At 41.8% G+C, this 24,807-nt stretch overlaps 1 protein-coding gene across 6 annotated transcripts in view; it reads left to right on the top strand.

Annotated features, from left to right (window-relative positions):
* The window catches only part of HECTD4 (HECT domain E3 ubiquitin protein ligase 4), a 132,596-nt gene that overhangs the window by 30,184 nt on the left and 77,605 nt on the right, over nt 1-24,807 (top strand). For all 6 annotated transcript variants that reach the window (XR_012647977.1, XM_075012390.1, XM_075012387.1 and 3 more), the window contains exons 2-10: nt 4,627-5,144; nt 7,232-7,321; nt 7,703-7,833; nt 12,941-13,049; nt 16,397-16,535; nt 17,457-17,627; nt 19,996-20,188; nt 24,192-24,353; nt 24,443-24,556. Coding sequence is in view for 5 of the 6 variants with exons in the window: in XM_075012390.1 (XP_074868491.1) it covers nt 4,627-5,144; nt 7,232-7,321; nt 7,703-7,833; nt 12,941-13,049; nt 16,397-16,535; nt 17,457-17,627; nt 19,996-20,188; nt 24,192-24,353; nt 24,443-24,556 (1,627 nt within the window). In the remaining variant the exon portion in view is untranslated. The remainder of the gene's footprint in view (nt 1-4,626; nt 5,145-7,231; nt 7,322-7,702; nt 7,834-12,940; nt 13,050-16,396; nt 16,536-17,456; nt 17,628-19,995; nt 20,189-24,191; nt 24,354-24,442; nt 24,557-24,807) is intronic.

Here is a 24,807-nt window from a genome sequence, read left to right as displayed (position 1 = left end):
TGTACCTCTAAATGCTAGAGGCACTAGATCCCTAACCCTTAAATGTTGTTAACATCACTGCTATCTACTTCTTTTGAAGCACCATGTCACATCCCCCCTTTAAATTATCGTATATAATACCAAAATAAACCATTTGAGCAATAATTAAAAACTTTCAAACTCCCATTTCTCCACTTGTTTCCTACGCAGAAATTTTCCTGAAAACCAAATGCAAAGTAAAGAGAGAGGAAGAACTCAGTGATTTACCTTTGGTTAGTTGAATGGGTTACTTTCAATGACTGGTGCTGTTGCCATTTGCAACAACAAGTATAAATTTAACAGTTAGATTGGTTTTTGCTTCAAGTAAGTGGTGCATATTCTGATCAATATACTTGCATCCCCAGAGGTGTTCAGGTGGCTAGTTTGCCATTTGGATTCTTGAGTCATTGGGGAATCAAATGTTGTTTACTACTTTCACATTCGTGTTCAAATATCCAAAATTCGCTCTGGCTTTTCCTTAGAGGGAGAAGCAGTAGGTCTTCGGAGCTTTTCAGGTTTAATGTTGCAGTTATGATTGGATATGTGTGAGCTGCGATCATATTTCAAAAGAAAACGGTAAACTTAAAAAAGTTGAAGGTAAGTGCTCCCTCAACTTGTGCAGTGATGTTGAATCCCACTCCTGAGCAGTAAAAGATCTGACCTATTGCAGAGATGATGTTTGACCTTTGTAGTCAGTCAGAACTTAAGAACCTTTCCTCATCTACCTGGTTACAACGAGAAAATATAAATATTTGTTTTCTCTGTAAGATGATTGTGACCTCTCCAGCTAATTGCAAGGACAAGGGAACACATCTGAGCCCAGGATGAAACTTATTTTATAGCTTTAAATGTTATCACAGGCTCTATATGCTTAATGCGTATGAGAACAGGTTACAAAAAAAAGTTACCCAAACATTTGCTAAGAAAATAAAACATGCGATAATTGCTTTAGAAGGATTTGAGACTGACCTTCTTTGTTCTAGAAATCAGTATGTGAGGAACAATGCAGCCTTAGTAACAAATGGACTTCCTAATGCTTACAAAGGTGCCATTTAAAATGTCTAATTTTGAACTATCAAATGGATTTTTAAAAGCTCAGTAGCCTGTGAACACTGCTAAATCAATATATGGTGCCGTCACTTAAGCGTATGCACCATAGGATGTCGGTTTGGTTATTTATCTCCCAAATCCTTTCAGAATAATCCTTATTGTTGCTTGGAGGTGGAATACTAAAAATGTACTCTTTAAAAAGGTAGAAAAATAGCAAAATCAAAAATTTTCTAGAATAATTAAGACATTTAATGACATTGTTTCCTGGTGGCAAAATGATATTTAAAATTGTAATGTAATATTTACATGGAATTAAAGTTAAAAATACACAGTTACAAGTGTTAGAATAGTTATGAAAAAATGTGAGTTAAAGATTTTATCCTGATCATAAACATACATGGCAACACAACTTGTTCTAATTCTTTGATCTGGCAAAAGCTTGTTTTGATTTCTTCATTCGCTTCTTTGTAATAGGATGTCATATGTATTAGTATTTAGTACATTATTTTGTGCTTTAACCAGTCTTGCACATAGGCACTGTGGTAAGGGCCACCCTTATCTAGACCATTGCGCCGTTCAGTCTCCTTTGGTCACCCACCCCTTTCCTCCAGGGGCTGGTGCTTGCAATAGGACTCTGTGATAGGGAGCCCAGACCCTGCTTCTGGGACTCCCTTCTCTGCTGTTCCTGACCCAAAGTTGGTCTGCCTTGTTCTCAACTTCCACTCTCTTGCTCTGTCTTTCCCATACCTCTCCTTCTGTCCTCTCCTCCACCTTCCCACTGCGGAGGGTTTTTAAAGGTCTCCATCAAGCCAGCAGTAGAGTCAGCTGACCCTAATTTGACTGAGCCAGCTCCCTCCCAGCTGCTTGTATTTAGCAGATCTTGCCTCCTTTGTGGGCTGACTTTGTCCCCCTCTGAAGGAGCTCTTTGACCTGACCTTGCCATACCACGTAGTATCAGAAGATTTCGTTAGAGCAAAAAATTACAAAGTCAATGGTCAAAAACATTCTTCTGGGAAAGAAGGGAGTTAAACTGTCTTCCAGCTGTTCAGACACAATTAGGAGACTTTAGATTGGAACCGTGATATATTTTCAGAATACTGTGAGTAGTTCACTTTTGCAGTAGCCACTACAATGGCCACTGCTTCAGAACTGTTTGGACACCATGGGATTAGAGGGTATGTAATTTTTGCTTATTTTCCACAGGTTTGGGATGAAAAGGAATGTAAGGTACATAGTGTCCTATTCAACAGCAGTCCAGAGAGCCTTTCCTATTGGGTGTACCAAATGTAACATTTTGGATGGAATTATACTGTGGCAGATTGTTGGATTAGGAGAATGTGTGGTCCATGAGAAGATTCGTAGTGGCCTGCAAATCTGTGGCTATTTGCTTTATAGCAATGGACAGTGTTTGCAGAGAGTGGATCCATGTGAACACAATTTTTTATATCCAGGCAGGACTCTAGAGAGTTTTCTGCTCATGATGTCGGTTTTCAGTATTAAAAAATTAGAGAATCTTTTTCTGTCCACTATGGCCGCGTCTACACGTGTACGCTACTTTGAAGTAGCGGCGCCAACTTCGAAATAGCACCCGTCACGGCTACACATGTTGGGCGCTATTTCGAAGTTGAAATCGACGTTAGGCGGCGAGACGTCAAAGTCGCTAACCCCATGAGGGGATGGGAATAGCTCCCTACTTCGAAGTTGAACGTCGAAGTAGGGCACGTGTAGACGATCCGCGTCCCGCAACGTCGAAATAGCGGGGTCCGCCATGGCAGCCATCAGCTGAGGGGTTGAGAGACGCTCTCTCTCCAGCCCCTGAGGGGCTCTATGGTCACCGTGTGCAGCAGCCCTTAGCCCAGGGCTTCTGTCTGCTGCTGCTGCAGCTGGGGATCCATGCTGGATGCACAGGGTCTGCAACCAGTTGTCGGCTCTGTGGATCTTGTGTTGTTTAGTGCAACTGTGTCTGGGAGGTGTCCTTTAAGGGAGCAGCTTGCTGTTGAGTCCGCCCTGTGACCCTGTCTGCAGCTGTTCCTGGCACCCTTATTTCGATGTGTGCTACTTGGTGTGTAGACGTTCCCTCGCAGTGCCTATTTCGATGTGGTGCTGCCCAACGTCGAAGTTGAACGTCGACGTTGCCAGCCCTGGAGGACGTGTAGATGTTATTCATCAAAATAAGCTATTTCGATGTAGCATTCACATGTAGACGTAGCTTCTATGGTTTGGTATCATTCAGTTGCTTTATTCATCCCATTTGCAAAGGCTTATGCTCAAAGCTGTTCACCTGTTGTTAAGACTATCAGTGCTATACAATTTATTCATTAGTATGTAATATTTTACCTGACTCAAAAGAAGATACTAAGTTAGAGCTGAAATCGACCTATCATTTGAAAGCTCTCCCCAGCCTGTCTAAACAGTTCATCTTCTTTCACTTCCTTGGTTTTTATTTCATACACATTGTTATGGAATGTTAATCTGTATTCCAGGATTCTCACTTTGAATTTCATGCTTTAGTCTACTAAGTACGCGACTGTGTTTAAACAGTTAAATCCGGCTCACCATACTCAGGTAAAATAGTTCAACTTCAGCAGGTTTACTCATGAAAATGGTGAATATGATATGGTCTGAAGTGATTTTTCTGTTGTTATTCATCAAACTTGTAAAATTGATCTGTATCATACAATTAAGTAGTGTGATTTTCTATCCCGTATTTATAAAAGAAGTGCCTGTCAGTATCACCTCCTGTTCTTAACCCTTTCTTTCCTCAATAGCTCGAGTAAGGTGAGAAGAAAATATGGGCTTTGTAGCATTCTGGGGGCCAAAAACATCCAGGTTTGGGTGCATCAGGGTGGGAGAATGAATTCTAAAGCCCTATTGCAGAAAATGCCCTGCAGCTCCCTCTTCTTTCTCTTGGGGGAATACCAGCCCAAGTGACTGCTAATCTCAGATGTGGTCTTGTCATATAAAGAAAATAGATCTGTCATCTCTCAGAAATAATGGTTTTCTGTCATAGTACTTCGAAGAATTCTTCAAAATTTTGTGTTCCATTAGGGGCTTGATTTTGTTTTTCTCACTTTTTCTGATTTTACTTGGAAGTGCCAAGATAAAGACATCTTTCTGCTCCTAGAAACTCCTGGTCATAAGGTGCGTGTTTGCTGTGGCAGCAGCTCTCAGTAAGGTAGAGAACATGATATAACTGCAAACATTTGAAGCAGCTGCAACAAAGTGTAACAGGCTAAAAATAAGAAGAATTGCAGGAAAAAGTCACAGGGGGAGGGAGCTGCTGCAGTTGGCAAACTGGGGGAGGCACTATTATTTGCAGCATTCTAAAACTGTAGAAGGTACTACGAAGTGTATTTGAGGGAACAGTCGTGATCTTGGAGTGTGGAAGACATGAGATGTTTTCTGTGTAAAAATATTCTCACATTTTAAGTTGGCTTTGTGTTTCCATGTAATATTTAGAAGTTATGTATTTTGCTGGATTTTTGTTTTTGTCTTTAAGAATTTCTAATAAAAGCAGGCATGTTTGTGCTAGTAAATGTGACCTTGTTCTCCTCTTAGATTCTAACATTTGAGACTAAAAATCCAACGGAACTAGCTGAGCGTTTGCGTTCTGTATGTGGAAACCAGAGCAACGCCTATGCCCGTCTGCTTGAATACCGTTTGAATGCCTTGCGAGGACTCTGGAATGCCCAGCGCCAGCTAGCCTTGGAAGAACAACATGAACGGGAAAATTCTGGGGATGAAGAGACATTGGCCTTGCTCAAGCGTCAGGGTTTGTTACAGCAGCCTGAGCAAGCACCATTTACATCACGGATGGGGCTTCTGTTGGTCTTTCCTCTCATTCAGTCTCAAAGTAGAACAGACCCTTCTCTTTGTAATATAACTGCTGAGGTATTATTGAATTGCCTTCGAGATTGCCAGCCTTTGAGTTTGACTAAAGAACCAGCTGACTGTCTTAATGGAATTGAATCTTTGCTCTGCTCCTGGTTGGAGGAAACGTCTGCTTCAGGCCAACAGATTCCCTATAAACAAAAAGAGAATGCAGCTGCTGCCCTTGTTGCCTTGGCCTGTGCAAGGTAAGAAGAGCCTATATTAGATGCATATCATGGTTGATGATGTCAGCCTGTGTTTGTGTTGAAGAATGCCAGAAATTATAATGCGATCATGCTGTGGAAGAGGTTTTCATTTCACAATGCTACTAGAAGATTTACCTAGCATTGCTCAGGTCATGCAGGCATGACGAGGTGCAGGAGTCAGGACAGGGGCTTGGGAGGTGTGTGGGGTGGTCAGGGCAGTGGGTTGGGAGGTGTGGAGAGTGCTCAGGGCAGGGGATGGCGACGGCCTGCAAGTACTTCCTGGGGCTGACGGGAGGTGGCAGGGTCCATGCTGCCAGTGGCATCGTTTCCTGGGGCCACGTTTGCTTGCTACCCCCCATGTCCATTTTGGCTTACAATTGTCCCTGCTTACCAGCTCCCTCACTTTTTCCTTTTGATGAGACACAGTTGCATTCCATGAATGTTCCATTCTCCTGGCACAGGTAAACCCTGACCTTGTTTAAGTTGTGATAAGAGGAAACTGCATGCTGAATTTGATGGTCATAGTTCTTACTGGTGAGGCATTCTTGAACAGTCTCACAGATGGCTAGATGTACAATCACACACAAACTGGAAAAGGTGAAACCAGTGTGCAAATATAAATACTTAGTCCATGTGGAAGCAGAAAGATTTAGGTTAGAATTGAATTTTGTGCGTGTGGTTTCCTTATTGTGTTGAACTCATTTGTGAGGATGGTCAGCGCAGGCTACTAAACATTCTCCTCATCCTTTTTGAGTAAATAGGGACAAGGTTCTGGTTTCTCCCTGTGCTTTGTGTCCCTCATCTTTCTGCTTATTCCCCTGAGGCGCTTACAACATGGAGGTTGACATACTTAAATCTGTCATAAGATGTGCTTTTTATTTAGTTGCCATTGTATATAGAAAAGGTCTGAGAGGAAGTCAATTGTATTAGTTGTTTCTCTGGGCAAAAAATGGTGTGGGCCAAGATTTTCAAAATTTGCCACAAGAACGTGCGCACGCACGCGTCTCCCCTACTTCACTTTAAAGGGTCTTGATTTTTCAGAGGACTGGTGCTTAGCACTTTCTGACAATTATTACTCTAATGCACCCAAAATTGCTACTCACATCTGGAAATCCTGATATGAATTTTTTAAATATTTCTGGGCTTAGATGTTATCTGCAAATTTTAACTGAACAAGGTGCAAAGGTAGAATTATAAACCTAAGACAAGTGTGTTTTGTTATTATGGAAATTAGGAAATGTTGAGAAATATTACCAGGTACTGTTGTAAGTTTCTTTATAAAGGCTATCTATGGAAGAAGATTGACCTAGTTTGACTTTCAGATAGACTGAATACAAGATTTGAATATGAACACCATATTGTTTTAGTATATCTTTCAAATTGTCTGTGCTTTGGGTGATTGCTGCCTATACAACATATAGTGGACCCACTAACACAAGAACCAATCCCTGCAACAAATCCCTTGTCGACTCTTCAGTTGGTGAAAAACCCATTGTAAGAAACATTTTAGTAAGGGGCTAAGCAATACAGAGATTTCTACCATTCAGCTTCTCTGGAAAACACTTGCAAGTTCTGTTCCCTAGGCTTAAGATTTTTAATTCCTTTAAGGATAATCATTTGCCCAAAGGATTGGACTATCCCTTTGAAGCCTTCATTTGCAACACTTACAAACTAAATGTAGTCTTTCGGGCTTCCCAAAGTTAACTGTTTTGTAAAACAATGAATAAAAGGAATCTAAGATTTTCTAAAGGTCCCAGTTGCCCTCCCTTGCATATTGTTTATCAGGCTACCTGTGGCAGTTGATGCCCAAAATAAGTAGATGATTCAGGTTCAGTTAGATAGCATCTTTCCCTGTGTCTCCTCTTTCTTTGTGTTACCCCAGAGTGGGGTGGAAATAATCCAGAAAAAAGATGCAAACAGGAAAGAAGCTGGCTCGTTCAGGGAGAAAACACTGAAATTTTGCACTAAACTGTCGTGAGACATAATGCCTTGAATGTCTGTTGCCCTGCCTTGCCTTGCCTTGCACACAAATTAGTGAATTTTCCACAAACAAAAACTTCTAATTCTTATTTTAATTATTTTCCTAGGGGATCACTGAAAACTTTTGTTCACACAGTACATCTATTACAGAAACAAACAGACCTGGGATCCCTGCCAGTAGCTGATGTATTATACAGGTGGGTAATAAGTTTTCCAATTGTAGCCCTTTTGCATCAACCTTGAAAATATGGCAAAATGAAAGATAAAGATCAGTCTTAAAAAGTTAGCAATTGACAAATCCAAGACTTTATATTTACTAAAATGAAAATTCAGAATCCCTAGAAAAATTGGAAATCTGGTTAAATAAGAAAGGATAATGATAAAAGGCTAATTTTCAATATATTTTGATTTAAAAAAATTAAGTGGCTTAATAATTATGAACTCTTAACACAGAGGTAAGAAATTTCCCTATTAAAAATACCTTTCATCTTTAGTTTCTAGTTGGTTAATTGTTGCTTTTATTATGACACGGCATACATTTTGCTAATGTGTCTTACTCTGTTCTTTTTGGCTTAAAGATTGTTACTTCTGGAAGGTGGTCCTGGATCTCCTTCCTGTTTGCTTGGGGGAAAACACATGGTATCTTGGGGATTTGAAGATATGTTACCGGCACCTGATGCTAACAGTGGCTCCAGCTCTGAAAACAAAGGTGAACTGTTTGTTTTATGGCTTAAGAGGATCAGCTATATTTCTGTATCTAAAGCTTTAGAATTTAAGAGTTTCTTTTGATTTCTGTTGGAAATACTATAAAAGCAGTTATGATGCATAAAAAATTAGAGAAAACACGGGGCTTTTTCAGAAGGTAATACAACTGGGCATCTGTAGGAACTTGCAGGTACCTGTTATCTGCAAAACACCCACATTTGTGTAAGAAGATGGCTATGTAAGCAAACAGTTTTCAACTTTCACAGTCAAAAACAGACTGATGACCATGGACCTAATTTTATTTGCAGCCGGTTTTTACTGGGTCATCATTTTAATATAGACCTGTACACAGTTTTGTAAACTTGATGGGGGTGTGTACATGAGTGAATACCGCTTGCTTTGGTTGCCTTTTTGGAATACGGCATTAACTAATAGAAATGAGTCCATTTTGTGTTTAAATTAAAGTTTTAGCTGGCTAAAGTTAAGTTTAAACCTGTATGTTGAAGTGTATTGCAAAGGATTGTATCACTGTACTGAACACTAGCTATGAGCTTCAATACATGGGTATCACTTAGTTACTGGTGAGGACTGAATGTCATTCTTAATCAGCCAGTGACCTAGGATATCACTTTAGTGTTTCATCAAGGACAATATGTATACTAGAACTCATTGATTTCAATGGGAGTTCTGCACAAAAAATAAACTGAGAATAGCTTTTATAGTTAAACTTCTTGTTTTTCATCTAATGCATTATTGTCACATTAAGCATCTATTAGAGGGAAAGTGCTTACCTTTAGGACTGCCAATGTTTCTGTCCTTTCTTTTCTTTATCCATCCTCCTCTGCTCCCACTTATCTCTTTCTGTGCCCCTCCTGTTTTCCTATCTCTTTCTCTGCCTATAGCAGCTCCCTAATTTTATTGCTACAAAAGTAAGCAATGAAGTAATTAATATTGATGTTGAAGTGTCGTCAGACTTGAATTGACATTTCAGTGAAATTACTGGGGATGAAAGGAGTTATAGTTTCAACTTGCCTGCAGATCCAGGAAGACAAATATAAATTGGTTTACACTCTGCATGTTTGGAAGGTTATGTTTGCAGTCATGAGTGTAGGAAGTTACTTGTCCTGAAAAAACTGAACTTGTACTTGTCCACCCTGGCACAAAGTTGATGGAGTGTATCCCTATTAACTTTGTCAGCAATGCACTGTGAGTACCTGTTCCACAGTTCCTGCTCCCCATTCCATCATGGGTTTCTGTCCCTGTGTGTGCTAGAACAAAAATGTGCTGAGGGTGGTTGTGAGCATGTCATCGGCATCCCATAGTGCACTTCTTCCCCTCCCTTTGGCAGTCGATGGCAAAAAGTGGTTTTGTGCCTTTTTTCATATGTGTATAGATGCTATTGCAAGGCTAGCATGGAGCCCATACAGCTTAGAACTGTTGTGGCAAGTATTCTGAGCACCTCCATACATTGTGCTGTGGTAAGTGCAGAGCTTAAGCAGCTGTGAGCGCCATGAAGACTTGGAGGAGGACGTGGACATGTGTGAACGAGACACTGGAGCGTAGGAATGGGATGATACTGGCTGCACTTGATTCTTTGTACATAAGGGAGTGCTGGTTCTGGTGCTGTAAAACAAGCTCAAATTGGTAGGACCATATTGTTTTGCAGCAAGGGCTACAAAACTTCCGCACGTGCAAGCCCACTTTCGTGGAATTTTGCGACTTCCTTTCCCCCACCATGAGGCTCTACAATACCAAATGAGATCTACTCTGATAGATCAGAAGCACGAAGCAATAGTTCTGTGGAAGCTTGCAATGCCCGACAGCTACTGGTCAGTGGGAAATTGGAATGGGCAGATCTACAGTGGGGGCTGTTGTGATCCAGGTAGTCAATGCCATCGATGCCCTTCTGCTGCAAAAGATTGTGACTCTGAGAAGTGTGCAGGACATAATGGATGGCTTTGCTGCCATGGGATTCCCTAATTGCAGTGGGGCAATAGATGGAGTGCACATCCCCATCCTAGCACTGGGCCACCTGGCCTCAGCGTTCATAAACTGCAAGGATTACTTCTCCATGGTGTTGCAGGCATTGGTGGATCACAAAAGTCATTCGACATCTGGGTGGGATGATTGGGAAAGGTGCATGACGCAGTCATCTTTAGAAATTCTGGTCTGTACAGAAAGCTCCAAAATGGGACTCTTCCCAGACGAGAAAATCACCATTGGAATCATGGAGATGCCCGCGGTGATACTGGGAGACCCCCGCTTACCATCTGCGCCCTTGGTTCATGCAGCCATACACAGGTACCCTGGATTGCAGCAAGGAGCACCTCAACTACAGGCTGAGCAAGTGCGGAATGGTGGTTGAATGTGCCTTTGACCATTTAAAAGCTGGATTCAGGTGCCTTCTGACCTGTTTGGAATAAGGCAGGTCTCCCCGAAAACCTCTTGAGAAGAATTAGAGTACCTGTCTGAGAGCTTTATGGAAATGACAAAGGAAGATCAGCATTCCATCCCCAGACACATTAACAAGTTTTTCTGGGGGGGCTCCCGGCAGTGTAGGCATGGCTGTCACAGATCACACTAATTGCCTTTGTCCACTTGTAGCATGATTAAAAATGAAAACTCACCACAGGTGCCCTCCGTGCCATCAGGGTCCTGCTGTGAAACGTCCTGGGAAGAGGGGATGGGATCTACCATTGCAAAAAGTTCCTGGTTGTTGGTGAGATCAGCTGCTCCATTCGCCTGCTGATCATTGTTGTCCTCCTCTTCCTTATCTATCATGTCCTCCTTGTTGTTGTCAGATTTCCTGAGAAATCTCGTTGGCGCTATCCACAGATTTTTTGGGGGGGAAAGTGGTTGGGTCACTCCCTAGAATCCCATGTAGCTGCTCATAGAAACAATATGTTTTCAGCAGTAACCCAGAACGTTCATTTGTGTCCTTTGTTTTATGGTACAGCTGCCTGAGCGCTCTTATTTTCCCACATTACTGCTGGGCATCCCTGGTGTATCCTTTTCCTACATGCCCTCTGAGATGTTGGTGTATATGTCTGCATTTCTTTTGCTGCTTCATAGTTTTACCATCACAGATTCATCTCCCTCCCCCCACCCCACCCCACCAGCAATGAATGCTTGTTGCTGGAGCTTGACTGTGACCCTGGGAATACGTGGCCAGGTATGCTGTTTAGGTGTGCTCTGCTGGCCACACTGGCCAAACAGGACATTAATTTCAGATTTTTCCTGGGCTGCTTCCTACATACCTGGAGAGCAGTGGAGCTGCAAGTGGTGGCCAGAATGCACACTGGGGCGCTATTGGATACCCCTAGCAGGCCAAGAATGTTCACAGTGCTGTGTCTGCACTACCCTAAGGTTGACCATGCGAGGTTGAATTTGGCGTTACTCCTCCTGAAAATCAGGAGTACAAAAGTCAACTGTAGGAGCCCTTAAAGTTGACAAAATGGACCTTGTAACGTGGACTGTTTCGTTAGAAATTGACCGAAGTCACCTTAATTTGACCTAATCTCCTACTGTGGACCAAGCTTTAGTATGTAATGTGAACTACCAGAGCACTTTAAATGGGTTGGCCAATCTTGTGTGCCATATGTATAACATTGCAGCCCGATTTTGTCCATACACCAATCTGTTTGCCTGCTTGGTGGTTTTCTAGTTCTGATGTAGTTAAGAGATTTGGTAGAGATCTTGTCCTTTATCAAAGATCATTCTCCTTCAATTCACAAAGATCTGAAAAACAAACGGCTAGCTGTAGAAACAGTATTGAATTCCACCTGCATTTTCTGGCATCAGCAGTTACATTTCAGATCCATGGAATTAGACTTCTCTCTCTCTCTCTCTCTCACACTCACACTCACACTCACACTCACACAGAGAGAGAGAGAGAGAGAGAGAGTTACAAGGACTATGTTAGAGTAACTGGTGGTTTTGAGCAGAAAAGCTTTCCAAATTCATAAACTGATGTATTATCTCCCCTTCTAGTATGCCCATGTGTGAACAACAGTAGCTTCTTTCTGATTTCCTAGAAACAGGAGTTAAAGCTTCCTTTTTTTGTTCTGATGCAAAATAAAAGAAAATGGTCTTCTGTTCCATTGAAACCTGCTGATAACATTTGAATAGAAAAATATCCTGAACATGTATCGTAAAGAATAATTTTAAATTGTTCTTGTGAGGGGTAAAACATTTTCATCTGAAATGAGTCCTGTTGAGCATGTCTTGTTACTGAGCATGGTTAAATGCAACATTCTAGTTTGCACCATAGCCAGGTTTGAATGGTGTGCAGCCAAAATTCTGTCAGGGCTCTGTGGTGATCCTGTGCTGCACTCTGAGCCACAGCACATAAGGAATTTAAGATTAGATCTTAAACTCTCAATTATGTGGCGTAAGAGATAAGAAAGCAATACAGAAATAGGGAACTTCTCAAATGTGTATCTTCCATATCTGAGAAAACAGATTGCTGCCTAATGCCATTCTGCATACTTGAATAAGCAGCTGGGTGCATAATACACTGTTCTCATTTAGTAACAAAGAGGAAGCTGTGCTAGTCTCTACACTATCAAAACAAAAAGCAGTCAAGTAGCACTTTAAAGACTAGCAAAATGGTTTATTAGGTGAGCTTTCGTGGGACAGACCCACTTCAGACCATAGCCAGAGTCTGTTCTGGTCTGGCTATGGTCTGAAGAAGTGGGTCTGTCCCACAAAAGCTCACCTAATAAACCATTTTGCTAGTCTTTAAAGTGCTACTTGACTGCTTTTTGTTCTCATTTAGTTTGCTTGAATGGTCTTCAGTTTTTTGGTGTAATATATCAACATTAGCAATGTGAGCAAATTGTAACTATGCAGTTATCCATAATGGGATACAGGCAAGGTAGAGTGCTTGTTACAATGGGGCATTAGTCCTTGATGTTTACATTTTAGAAGTGACTGTAATCCAAAGAATAATTTATGTATAAATTTTGACTCTTCTGAATGGGGAAAAAGAGATGCTCCCATTGGTTTTCAGTCACTGTCCTAAGAGCAGCTGTGACATGACAATTGTAAATAACCATTGTAGTTTTACTGTCCATTTAAGGTCTCCATTGAATGCTTCCTTCCTATTTCAGATGCAGACTTGGGGCGCTGTCTTGCAACAGATGGACTTTATCTTTATACAACTAATTCAGTAGGGAGAGGACTAAGCAAATTAGGATCTGGATTACATGGCACTTTACGGTAAGCCACAGTACTGTGATATTTCTGTCTTTTGCAAATTTGTTATCCTGTCTAGATAACTCTTTGTCAGAGGACCTGATATGTATAGGAAGCAACTAATTTTTGTTTTAACTAAATTATTTTTCAGCGATTCAGATTTAGTGATGTGATTTTCCCCCTTCCTTATACTGAAAATTACTTCAATTAAATATCTTCCTTACCCAACATGGCCCATATTTTGAGATGTTTTCCTTTACAGAATGTTGTAGAAATAAATTTATTCTTCCTTGGGAGAGGTTGAGTGTGGCAGGTGGAACAGTCTCTACAGTGTGGGAGGGATCCTGCCCCAGAGGGAGACCACCATGTTTCCTTATTTTGGATTTTCTCATACCCATTGGGCAGATGGAGTGAGGGGTGCTGATTGGCTAGCCTTCCACAGCCTCCCAGGATTTAACCTGAGTGAGGTTCCATGTGGAAATCTTTTGACTCTCTTTTTCAGCACCCCCATGCTGAGCTAGGCATGGGAATCCAGCCTAATTGATGCAGAGATTAGCCAATCACCTGTTTGAGATCGGGAAGGAATTTTTTCTTTCATGAACCAACATGGCAGAGGACCTTGCTTACAGCACCTTCAAGCCACAGTAGGCCGAGTAAGAATGGGCTTAGTACCTAAATGAGGTACTTGGTTGAGTTAGGAATTCATAGCAACTTACAGTGCTTTTCCAGTGAAGTTGAAAGAATAAAATAAATGGTTCCCAGAGGTAAAAAAAACCTGGGATTTGGTGGTGGCTTTGGGCTCATGGGATAGGGTGAGTCCTTCGTAGGTTGAGGTCCTGTTTCTTCTATACCCTCTGTACCCCTCATGGAGGGATGAATGGTTGGACTCTTATCAAGCCAAGCCCTACAAGGTAGGCTCTCCTCAGCCTACCTTGAGGAGACCCTGTCTCCAGTTACTATTTATGTGGTGGGGGTTACAAGGCTTCTGCACTGGAACCAGTTAAATGCCTGGTGTAACAGAGTATCGATCATGGGCAGGTAGTGCCCTTTCCTATATTTAAGTCCAGTAAAAATTGCAGACTGCTGCTTAAACTTCACCTGTCTCATTTCGCTGCTGTGTCTTCATCAAACCTGGGAAGTTGGGAATTTATATCACCTGTGTTACACATTTCAGCCCTGTGCAATTCTCAGTACACATTATTAGTACAGATGTGACTTGTTCTCCCTCTTTATTTTTTTCCTTTTCATTCTTGAATCTTCAGTCTTCACATGCTAAACACCACAGTGTGATGGTTCAGGACCCTGGGATGCCAACCAAAATGCTTCAGATACCACTGAGCCCACATTCTCTGTCAGCCTGGGCCCCCTTTCACTTGGTCTTACTGAGCCAGACTCTCAGGCTCCTTGCAGCAAAGCGCATAGGCAGGGACACAGCTTGCTGTTGATAGTCACTGAGATTGTGTCTTGCAAGACTTATCTTAGGGGATTTACCAGAGTTTCACCCCACCTTGGGGTACAAATCTTGGCTACGTCTACACATGAAGCCTACATCGAAGTAGCCTATTTTGATGTGGCGACATCGAAATAGTCTATTTCGATGAATAACGTCTACACGTCCTCCAGCGCTGGCAACGTCGATGTTGAACATCGACGTTGCACAGCACCACATCGAAATAGGCGCTGCGAGGGAACGTCTACACGCCAAAGTAGCACACATCAAAATAAGGGTGCCAGGAACAGCTGCAGACAGGGTCACAGGGCGGACTCAACAGCAAGCCGCTCCCTTAAAGGGCCCCTCCCAGACACAGTTGCACTAAACAACACAAGATCCACAGAGCCGACAACTGGTTGCAGACCCTGTGCATGCAGCATGGATCCCCAGCTGCAGCAGCAGCAGCCAGAAGCCCTGGGCTAAGGGCTGCTGCACACGGTGACCATAGAGCCCCACAGGGGCTGGAGAGAGAGCGTCTCTCAACCCCTCAGCTGATGGCCGCCATGGCAGACCCCGCTATTTCGAAGTTGCGGGATGCACAACGACTACACAGTCCCTACTTCGACGTTCAACGTCGAAGTAGGGCACTATTCCCATCCCCTCATGGGGTTAGCGGCTTCGATGTCTCGCTGCCTAACGTCGATGTTAACATCGAAATAGCGCCCAACATGTGTAGCCGTGACGGGCGCTATTTCGAAGTTAGTGCTGCTACTTCGAAGTAGCATGCACGTGTAGACACGGCTCTTAGGTTATACGAGGCTCACTCGTGCATCATGGTGAAGGAAGGTATGCACAGCCTCCCTCTGCCCCCCACCCCCTGCGACCATTAGAAATTGTATAAACCAGGTTATATTATAAACCCCAGAATTAAGTTTATTAACTCCCATCTTTGCATGTGTATATATTCCTACTAAACTGAAGTTTCGTGTATCTGATTAAATGGACTCTAGCCCAGGAAAGCTCATGTCCAAATAAACTTGCCAGTCTGTATGGTACCACAGGACTTCTTGTTTTTATTAACTATGAAAAGGTATATTTTAAGTGGTCAGAGAGGTAGCAAACAGAACTAAGCAGATGACCAAGAAAATACACAGTGTACGCAATCTAATGTGGAGTCACTAAAAATTATACAAATAATTTCTCACCCTAGATATTGTTTAGGTAGTGTCCTTCACAGGCCAGGTGTCCCTTGGCTTGGGTCCAGCTGTTCTTCCTTCCACCTTGTCAGTTATAGTCCTTTTGTTTCCCGGTGTTTTCAAGTATCGCCTTGGGCTGGGGAGGCAGAGGGAAAGTAAGCTGAAGTCCATTTTTGTTTTTCTTCCCTGTTTTTTTTTTTTTTTTAATAGAATTTTCGTAAGGCAGGACATCTTTATTTCTCCCCACCTGCTTTATGGACCAGTTCATAAGACCAAAGAGTGAGTTAGTATCAGGTGACCATGTCACCTGACCAGCATCCATGCGTCAGTAACAGTGTCACCAGGAAGCAAGCTAACTCAGTCCATTGTGCTAGCTGAAGGGCCATTAAGCCCTTTCTGGCTTTTCAGTTGTAGTACCTGAAGTGTCAACAATGGGAGTGACCCAAAGCAGCAGATATGAAATGCAGATACCATGGCCAATATTCTTGACTACATCTACAAAAATGATATATGCATACAAATGGGGTAATCATACTCAGTGAATCATAATCTTTCCAATGATATATTACGTGAGCCATCTTGCATCAAGTATATCTTAGTTATGTCATATTCATATCATAACCACGAGTTATGTTACTAAATTAGATACGTGGATTTGTAGCTAGGTTCAAACAAAGCTCAAGAAATGTTTGAAAAGGTGCAGCATATTTAAAAGTTAAAAATTTCCTGCTTTTTTCCCCTAGAGGCTTTGTATACTGTCGTAATGAAGAGCTGGAGGCTGGATGGGTTGCTTTTGGCAATGGCAAACTTCTTCATCGGCCTGTCTCTTTTGATAATAAGCCTCACTCCCTTTTCCAGGTCATTGGCCAGAATACCCTTCAGGTAAAAAAAGAAAAAATAAAATCCATGTGCTTTTATTTCATAATCATAATATAGTAAGGGAGCGTCCTTAAATTGTCAAAAATAATCATGTTGGTGTACTTTTGAGGAAAATTTCTAGCTTACAGGTAGTTGGTTCTCTTGTGCTTGGTATTTGTGTTTTTTCCTTCATGAAACAGCTTCTGCAGATCCCCATTGATAGAGCTGCGTGTCAGGCCTTGCAAACCATCTTACAAGTTACGTTGTGGTACCATGTTTATGCCTACACATCACTAATTAATAATATTTTAAAATAAAGTAGCATCATTTTTATCTTTCAACCAAATATTTTTAGAGCATACCTACCCCTAGATGCCACCATTTTTCTTAAGTAGAAGAATGGTGGGTCCATTTACTACTTACTATAATTGTGTTTTGTAGACACGCACCTATCCCTCTTGACAATATTTTTCCTTTGTAGCATGAAGAAAGTTTCACTGAAGAGCAGGGTTGTCTGTCTGTTTCCATCCCCGTACATTTCGTCAAATCATGTTTGGATTCCTCACTATATTGTTTGCTTCCAGAATTTTGAGCAGACATTTCTGTAAAGTAGGGTAGAGCAGATAACTATATTATTATTTACACTTTTCTTACATGCTGTATACATTTTTTCAGCAATTTAAAACTTGTGACCTTTTTGTCTATTTTTAGATGGATAATTGTTTCTAGCTAGCATGGAATTTTAGTTGTTGATATATCTATTTGGCAAACTGTATTCTCCCTCAAATCATAGCACATCATAACTAGATATAGAAACCTAATGAGCCTTATTCTAGAATGGCTTAAAAATCCTTGCTTTTTAGGTTATGTAGAAATAATCTGAAGAACAAATTCAAAATATGAACTGGACTCTTTTTTCTTTCCTGCTTTCCTACTAATCTGTAGGTATGTCAAATAATCCCAATGCCAGTAAATCACTTCCCAGTTGGCAGTACTATGACCACCGTACATCTTTCTTCAGATGGTACCTATTTCTACTGGATCTGGTCTCCTGCAAGCCTGAATGAAAAAACGCCAAAGGGACACTCTGTCTTTATGGATGTTTTTGAACTTATAGTAAGTGTATTTTCAAATGAGTTTGCAGTTGAGTTTTTTTATTAGACTTTGGTTAGTGACGTGAATAACAACACTTCTTCAAATAGTAACATTTAATAAAGTTACTATACATATCAATTGTTCATTTGAGTGCTAGTACATTATTTCAGGAATACAGTCAAAACATTACTCACAGTTAACACAGTATTTACCAGGGTAAAAAACCATACTATAAAATCTGCACTTCCAGAGGACATTCTAATATAGCAGGCTGGTAACACGTTGTTTCAGTGTGAAAATGTTATAGCATCACTGTTGCTCTGTTTCATACTGAACAAATAATTTAGCATAAATGCCATATACTAAGTAGAGACTGGTTACTGTTTTAAAATGCAATAAACTCATCAGTTTAATAGAATTTTTGTGCATAAGACTTAAAAAAGTGCATTTCTTTAAACTCAGGTAGGAATGTAAAATCCTGTTTAGTTAGCCGATTAGATCCTGTTTAATTGGTTAACTGATTAAATGGCGGGGGGGATGCACGGAGAGGAGTGCCCCTGCCCAATGCACACCTGGGACTGCTGTGGACAGGGGTGCTCCAGCTGGGCTGGAGCAACCTTTTGGCAGTAGTGGGTCCCATGGAGGTGGAGCAACCCCCTGCCATGGCAAGTGGCGGGGGGGGCTGCTCCAGCCACAAGCTTACCAGTAACCTTCATCTGTTTAGGGTGAGGCTTACCATTTAGCCAGTTAAACATGAGCATCCCTACACATAAGTCTATAAATATTGTACTGATGTTTTTTTTTATTTAAGTTTTGGAGATAAGTTTGGAGTTTTTGATCAGATCTGGGATAGCTCAATTGAGCATTGGCCTTGTAAACCCAGGGTTGCGAGCTTAATCCTTGAGGAGGCCATTTAGGGGTCTGGGGCAAAATTAAAAAGAAAAGAAAAACTGTTAAGATGGTGTTTGGTCCTGGCAGGGGACTGGACTTGATGACTTCTGAAGGTCCTTCCCAGCTCTATGCTGGGAGGGATAGCTCAGTAGGTCGAGTACTGGCCTGCTAAATCCAGGGTTGTGAGTTGTGTGTGCCCTCCAGGCTCTCCCAGCGAGGGGTGATGGAGGCTATAAGAGGGCAGGGGCAGTTTTGATTTTCACTCAACTTGTGTTAAAGCGAAATGGTGCTTTTCAAGGGTTTACTGTATCTAAGGATATGTTTTAGTCGCAGGTGTTTTTCGTAGAAGTCTTGGAAAGATCGTGAGCAGTAAACAAAAATTCATGGCATGTGACCTGTATGTGACCTCAACTAGATCTTGAGCGCTCTGTGTTAGGGCGCAGCCCAAGAGTTGCACAGGTGCTCTGGGGTGGGGAGCACATCCAAGAAGCACTGCAGGTCCTCTGTGGGGAAGGAGTTTGGTGGGGCTGGCAGGCTCCCTACATGGTTCCACTCAGCTCTCCAGAAACAGTGACATATCCCTCGACTCCTAGGTGGAGTCACAGTGATGGGGCTCTGTGCACTGCCAGCATTCCAAGGACTGGCTCCACAGCTCCCTTTGGCCAGGAACTGCAGCCAGTGGGATCTGTGGGGGGGACTGCTGGGGGCAGACACAGCATGTGGAGCCTCCTGACCACGCCTTTGCATAGGACCCCAGGGATGTCACCAGTTGCAGGGCACTACCTGAGGTGAGCACCACCCAGAGTCCACACCCAAAAACTCATTTTGCACTTCAACCCGTACCCCAGCCCTGAACTTCCTCTCCCAGGGTGGCTGGCCCCTGGGCTGTCTGAACTGCTCAGACAGCTCCCAGGCCAGCCGCACTGGCCGCCACAGAAGTCCCAGAGGTTCCAGAAAGTCATGGAAGTTATGACTTCCATGACAGACTCACAGCCTTACTTATATCTATTCCTTGAATACCAGAATATTAATATAACTACACTGGTAAAATCTTAGTGCATGTAAGGCCTAGATCTTTCCAGAATTACGTTAGGTCTGGGAAATCTTCCATCCAGTTTTTCAGCTGATGTGTGACTTAGATTTTGCAAAACTTATAAAATAAAAATAATAGTTAATATTTGTTATAGTTAAAACCTCTAAATAGTGGGGTTTTGTATAATGTGAACTAAAATTATTAAAATTTATTTATGGCAACAGTACTATAACTGTTTTTCAAAGTAAAAATATCTAAAGATGATAGATTATGATAAGATTTTGGGCATAATCTAGTACTCTGTTTCTAGGTATTTGTCGCACCAATCACCTTGCTATCAGACTCCTTGGCATAATGCTGGATCTGTTTTTTGCTTCTCTTCTCATTTGGGAAGAAGGATGGATAAAATCCTCAATCTTTTAGGGACTTAAATGTCTAAGGACCTTTTCCTCTTCATTTACATAGGTTGAAAATGATGTATGTATAGCAAACCCTCTACAGGAGCGCATTATACTAATGAGGAAAGAGGGGGAATCTGCAAAGAGTATAAATGAGATGCTTCTAAGCAGGCTTTCAAGATACAGAGCCTCCCCATCAGCAACACTGGCTGCTCTAACTGGCTCTACAATCTCCAATACATTGAAAGAGGACCAAGCAGGTCAGAAGAATTCTCTTTTCCTTTAAAATAATTCTTCAGTTTTGTTTGCAGTGATGCACATTTACAAAATTATTTCTCTAAATGCAGAATTCTGAAAATCCTACATGCCTGTACATGTAGTGTCTTTAAATTTAAGCTCTTTAAATTGCTGTCAAATACATTACACTTAACTAATTTCATAGGATTTGTTAAATTTTTTAAAGTTGCGTGAATTTCTTATAAAGAAAGTGCATTTGGAATACTTGACACACAAACACGAGTGCAAGTGCATAACAGTTAAAGCTCTAATAGCAAAATGACATGGTTCATATTCACTCAATATTTGTCGCTGGCATTATGATAAACTCCTTTCATTGGACTAAAAAGAAATTCATTGGCTGTAACTCAGAAAGGTTTCCTAGTGTTTGGTGAAACTTATTCTACTGACGATCTCCACAATGTTTTGATTTTAGTCAGGTAGCACCTTTCTTCTATTTAATTTTACATTTCAGAATAATCCATAGAAAAACTGAATGTCCAAGACTGAAACCAATGGCTAGACCATGGGACTGGTGACTTGACAGAAAACTAATTTTGTCAACTTTTTAGTGAAGTGATTGTTATTTTTTGTCCCTTAAGGACCAAGATATTATATTTGACATGGATATAGACAGGTACCGCCTGTGAAGGGATTTGAAGAGAAAAGCAGAAGGTAGCTGGAGTGTCAGGCAAGAGAGATGAGCAGGTGTACATGGAATTGATTTGAGGAGGAGCATATGGTTTTTGTGGAGACAAAATTGATATTGCAGTGGTTATGTGTGAGATTATCAGGGTTTTGGCTATAATTTTTGTAGTGAGTGGAGAGAGCTTTGATTTTGGAGATAGTGTAGAAAGAAAACTGACAAGATTTCATGATTTGATGTGGGGAGAAAATGAAGGAAAAGTAAAAATAATTCCAGGAGTGTGAGCCCATGCTACAGGGAGGGTAACACAATTGCCAATGAGATGAAAACGGGGGAAAAATGAGCGGGGAGCTAGATGCAGAAATGATTCATAAGGATTTAAAAAGCATTAGTAAGTACCAATTAATAAGGCAATAGAAGAGGCCTTACAAATCTCTCATGAAATCGGAAAAGATATTTTCTTCAGCAGTTGTTTCATTTTTAAGCTATAAATAAAGGCTTAGGTTAAACCACTGACAAACCTGTAACAATAGCTCGGTGAATTACTTTCTTCTGGCATTATTAATCCTTACTGTTAATAGGATACTCTAGAAAATCCTAAATCATTTTCAAGTAATTGTCCTACCATAGGCTCTCAAAATGAACTTTAACGATTCTGTTGGCAATAGAAATTGTTAATCATATTCTTAGGGGTTTTTTTATGCCCATGACTGTGCCTTATTAAATTTGTTTCTACTTCAGTAAACTCATATTGAGGTAAGGGATACTCAAGTGTGATACACCATGCTGTTTGGGACATCAATAAAGACATGGTCCAGTTCCCATTCAAAGGATTCATCGAGTGCTCTGTTGACACTATGGCACAGTTGGAATTGTTTTTGTGGACATCGTCCTTCAGTACCTCTTCAGTATAAATGAGCCAGCAAATATGTGTAACTTTGCTAATGGTACACAGATTGATGGTTTATAAGCTACAACATTATTTTTCTTTATGACCAGAGCCCTGCAAGTTTGCAGATATCCACAGGTATCGTGATCCACAGATTTGTGTGGGTGCGGATACAGATTTTGTAACTAGCACCCTGCAAATTTGCAGATAAAGTAACCTCTCCTGTAACTGGTCTTCATTAAGTTTGTGCTCTGAGATAACCAGCACTGATACCAAACGCTATTCCCAGCACCTGGGTTTCCTCTTCTGGGCAGCTGTGCTGCTAGGAGCTGCTTAACTGCAGTGGAGCAGGTGGCCAGAGCACCCATCTGCTCCCACCCCACCCCCTGCATTGCAGCATTGAGCACACGCCTCCTCCCCTGCAGTCCACCAGCCTGTGCAACAGCACAGAACACCTGTCAAGTACCCCACCCCACCTCGGTGTGGAAGTATGGGCTGGGGCACCTGGCATCTTAACCCTGATGGGGAGAGGTGGCAGGAGCACAGGAAACCAGCTCTTCCCCCCCCCCCCCCCCCGCACTCTCCATCATGCAGCAGCATGGGCTGGGACCTGCTGCTGGGATCAGCTTAACCCCAGCAGCCAGTGGCGGGGGAGTGCAGCAGAATGGGTGGCCAGAGCATGTGAGCCAGCCTCCCTTCCTCCACCCCAGCTTGCAAAGCACAGGGCAGGGTCTGGGCTGCTGGAAGCATGGAGTTGTGCTTCTCCGGTGGAGGTGGTGCTTCGGGGGCTGGGGTGCCCAGGACTTCGGGGAGGGGAGCGTTGGCATCGTGCAAATCCCAGATAGTGAAGGGAGCCTCTCCATTATCTGGAATATTTGAATATCCAGCAACCTCCTGGTCCTGAGGCTGCCGGATATGGAAGAGTTTTCTGTATCCGCTTTATATCCATGCATATCTGCATCTGTGAATATGGATGCAGGTATCTGCTGATGAATTTTGCAGATGCGGATACCAACTTTTTATCGACTCAGGGCTCTATTTCTGACCTTATTACAACTATTAAATTAGTTTCACTGTATTCAAACTCCCTGTCTAAACTAGTATCCTGATCACTTTTGCATTCTAAGGATTCTTTTAGATTTCCCTTTTAGGACGTGTGTGTCCTAAATATTTCTCTTCCTTTTTCAGATATGCATTAAACAACCTGGACCCTTGGGTCCACTGGCCAATGTTGAGATTACTGCATGCTTATGGATTTTAAAATATCCCTTTGCTCCTATTACATTTTTTTTTAAATTCCTGAATTAAAAAAATGCCATCTCTGTAACATTTTACATCTCTGAAGATATTTTCCCAATGTTTTTGAACATACACTTTAGATTGTGACAGGGAGTGGAAGGAGGTAGAAAGAAGTTATTGTAAAAGTTGTATGCTGCCTAGAAATGAATAGAAGCGCTTCAGAAATAAAAATATGGGTCCCTCTTTTACACACAGTACTCAGAACAGTATGTTGATCAATCTTGGCTAGAACTCATAGCCCCGAGGGCTAACCATCATGATTCGCTAGTTGGGAGGACATTAAGAGATTAAAAAGTAGTGCAGTAAACCCCTGAGTTACATGAAGGTTGCGTTCCTGGGCAGCCTCACATAACTCAAATTTTGTGCAAGTCAGGAGGAGCTGGGAAACTGACCAGTGCTCATGCTCTGGTCAGTTTACTTGCTCCCACAATGGTGGGGATCTGGGGTCCAGGCAGCAGCCTGGCTTCCAGCCCTCCTCACCTGTTGGGAGCCGGAAAACTGACCAGCACAGCAGCTGATCCGTTTCCCTGCTCCTCTGAGTGGTGGGGAGCTGGAGCCTGGCAGTGCAGAGCCAGAGCCGAGCTCCCCACCACTCAAAGTCGCATTAACTCGAGATACATGGAAGTCGAGTGCACATCTCTTGGGGTTCTACCGGAGTGCATCCCAGAGGGCCTTTTGTCTTAAAACACCCTAGGCCTTTCAAATGTTGCTTACAATATTTTATAATTTTAGACATCCCTTGAGCATAAGCTTGTTTCCTCTAACTTTCTCTGAGGTTTTAAGTTTCTGGGGAATTTTCTGTGATCATATCATGATCATTATGGGAAAACAGGTCTTCTAATTGTTATGCATATTTAAATATTGTTTTATTGATATTATATTTTAAAATGCCACTGAAACAGTGCATGCCCTTCTAGGAATTAACTCCTAATGCATGGGGAGCTGTCTTTATAGAGTCCACTAGCCAGCCCCACAAGTAACTTCCAGAGACTGCAAAAACGTTAGATTTATCAGTGTTTCTGATGACTTAAGCTCCAGTGCGGGTGTCCTAAATATAGTGTATTTTTCTCTAATTTTCTGATTGTTCCAATTGTTTTTCTAATTGTTTAGTGAAATAAGTTTGTTTGAATCATAGCTTTATTTGACATTTCAGCTGCTAACACTAGTTGTGGGCTACCACTAAAAATGTTACGAAAGACTCCAATGTACGCATGTGGAACATATTTGGTGATGTTGGTCCCACCTCCAGGGGGATCAGGCAGCTCTGCAACACGATCGCTGTTTGGTGGGACAAGTGGTTTGTCATCTTTGAAAAGTAAGTGGGTTTTTTTGTTATCCTTCAGAGACTTTTTTAAGATTATATTTTAAACTTCTGAGAAATTAATTGGAGGGTTTTTTTAAAAGTTCTTGCATCTAGCTTGGTGTACAATATTTCGGATGGGCAGTTCACAAGCAGAGCAGATCTCATTGATGCTGCAGGAAGTTCGCTTGGGCGTGGTGCTCTAATACCGGGACTTGGTAAGAAATGCATTCATTTTTAGGGACATTCAGTATTGGAGATACTACTGATCTTTATTTTCTAAATTATTTTTTTTAATTTCCAGTATACTTGCACTTTTTGGGGACTAAAATTAAATGTGTTGCCCCCTGGAAGATATGCTGTGAAAGTTTTGAAAGAAAACTTTTCCCCTCTTTTTTATGGTTTTGCAAGTTTTAAAGTTACACTCGTTCTTCTACAGAGATGAGAAGAGGTATTGAACTAGGAGGAG

The sequence above is a fragment of the Carettochelys insculpta genome, chromosome 18, assembly GCF_033958435.1.
Source record: "Carettochelys insculpta isolate YL-2023 chromosome 18, ASM3395843v1, whole genome shotgun sequence".
In the NCBI taxonomy this organism is placed as follows: Eukaryota; Metazoa; Chordata; order Testudines; family Carettochelyidae; genus Carettochelys; species Carettochelys insculpta.
The sequence above is the reverse complement of the archived record's forward strand: the minus strand, read 5'-3'. Positions and strand labels throughout refer to the sequence as shown.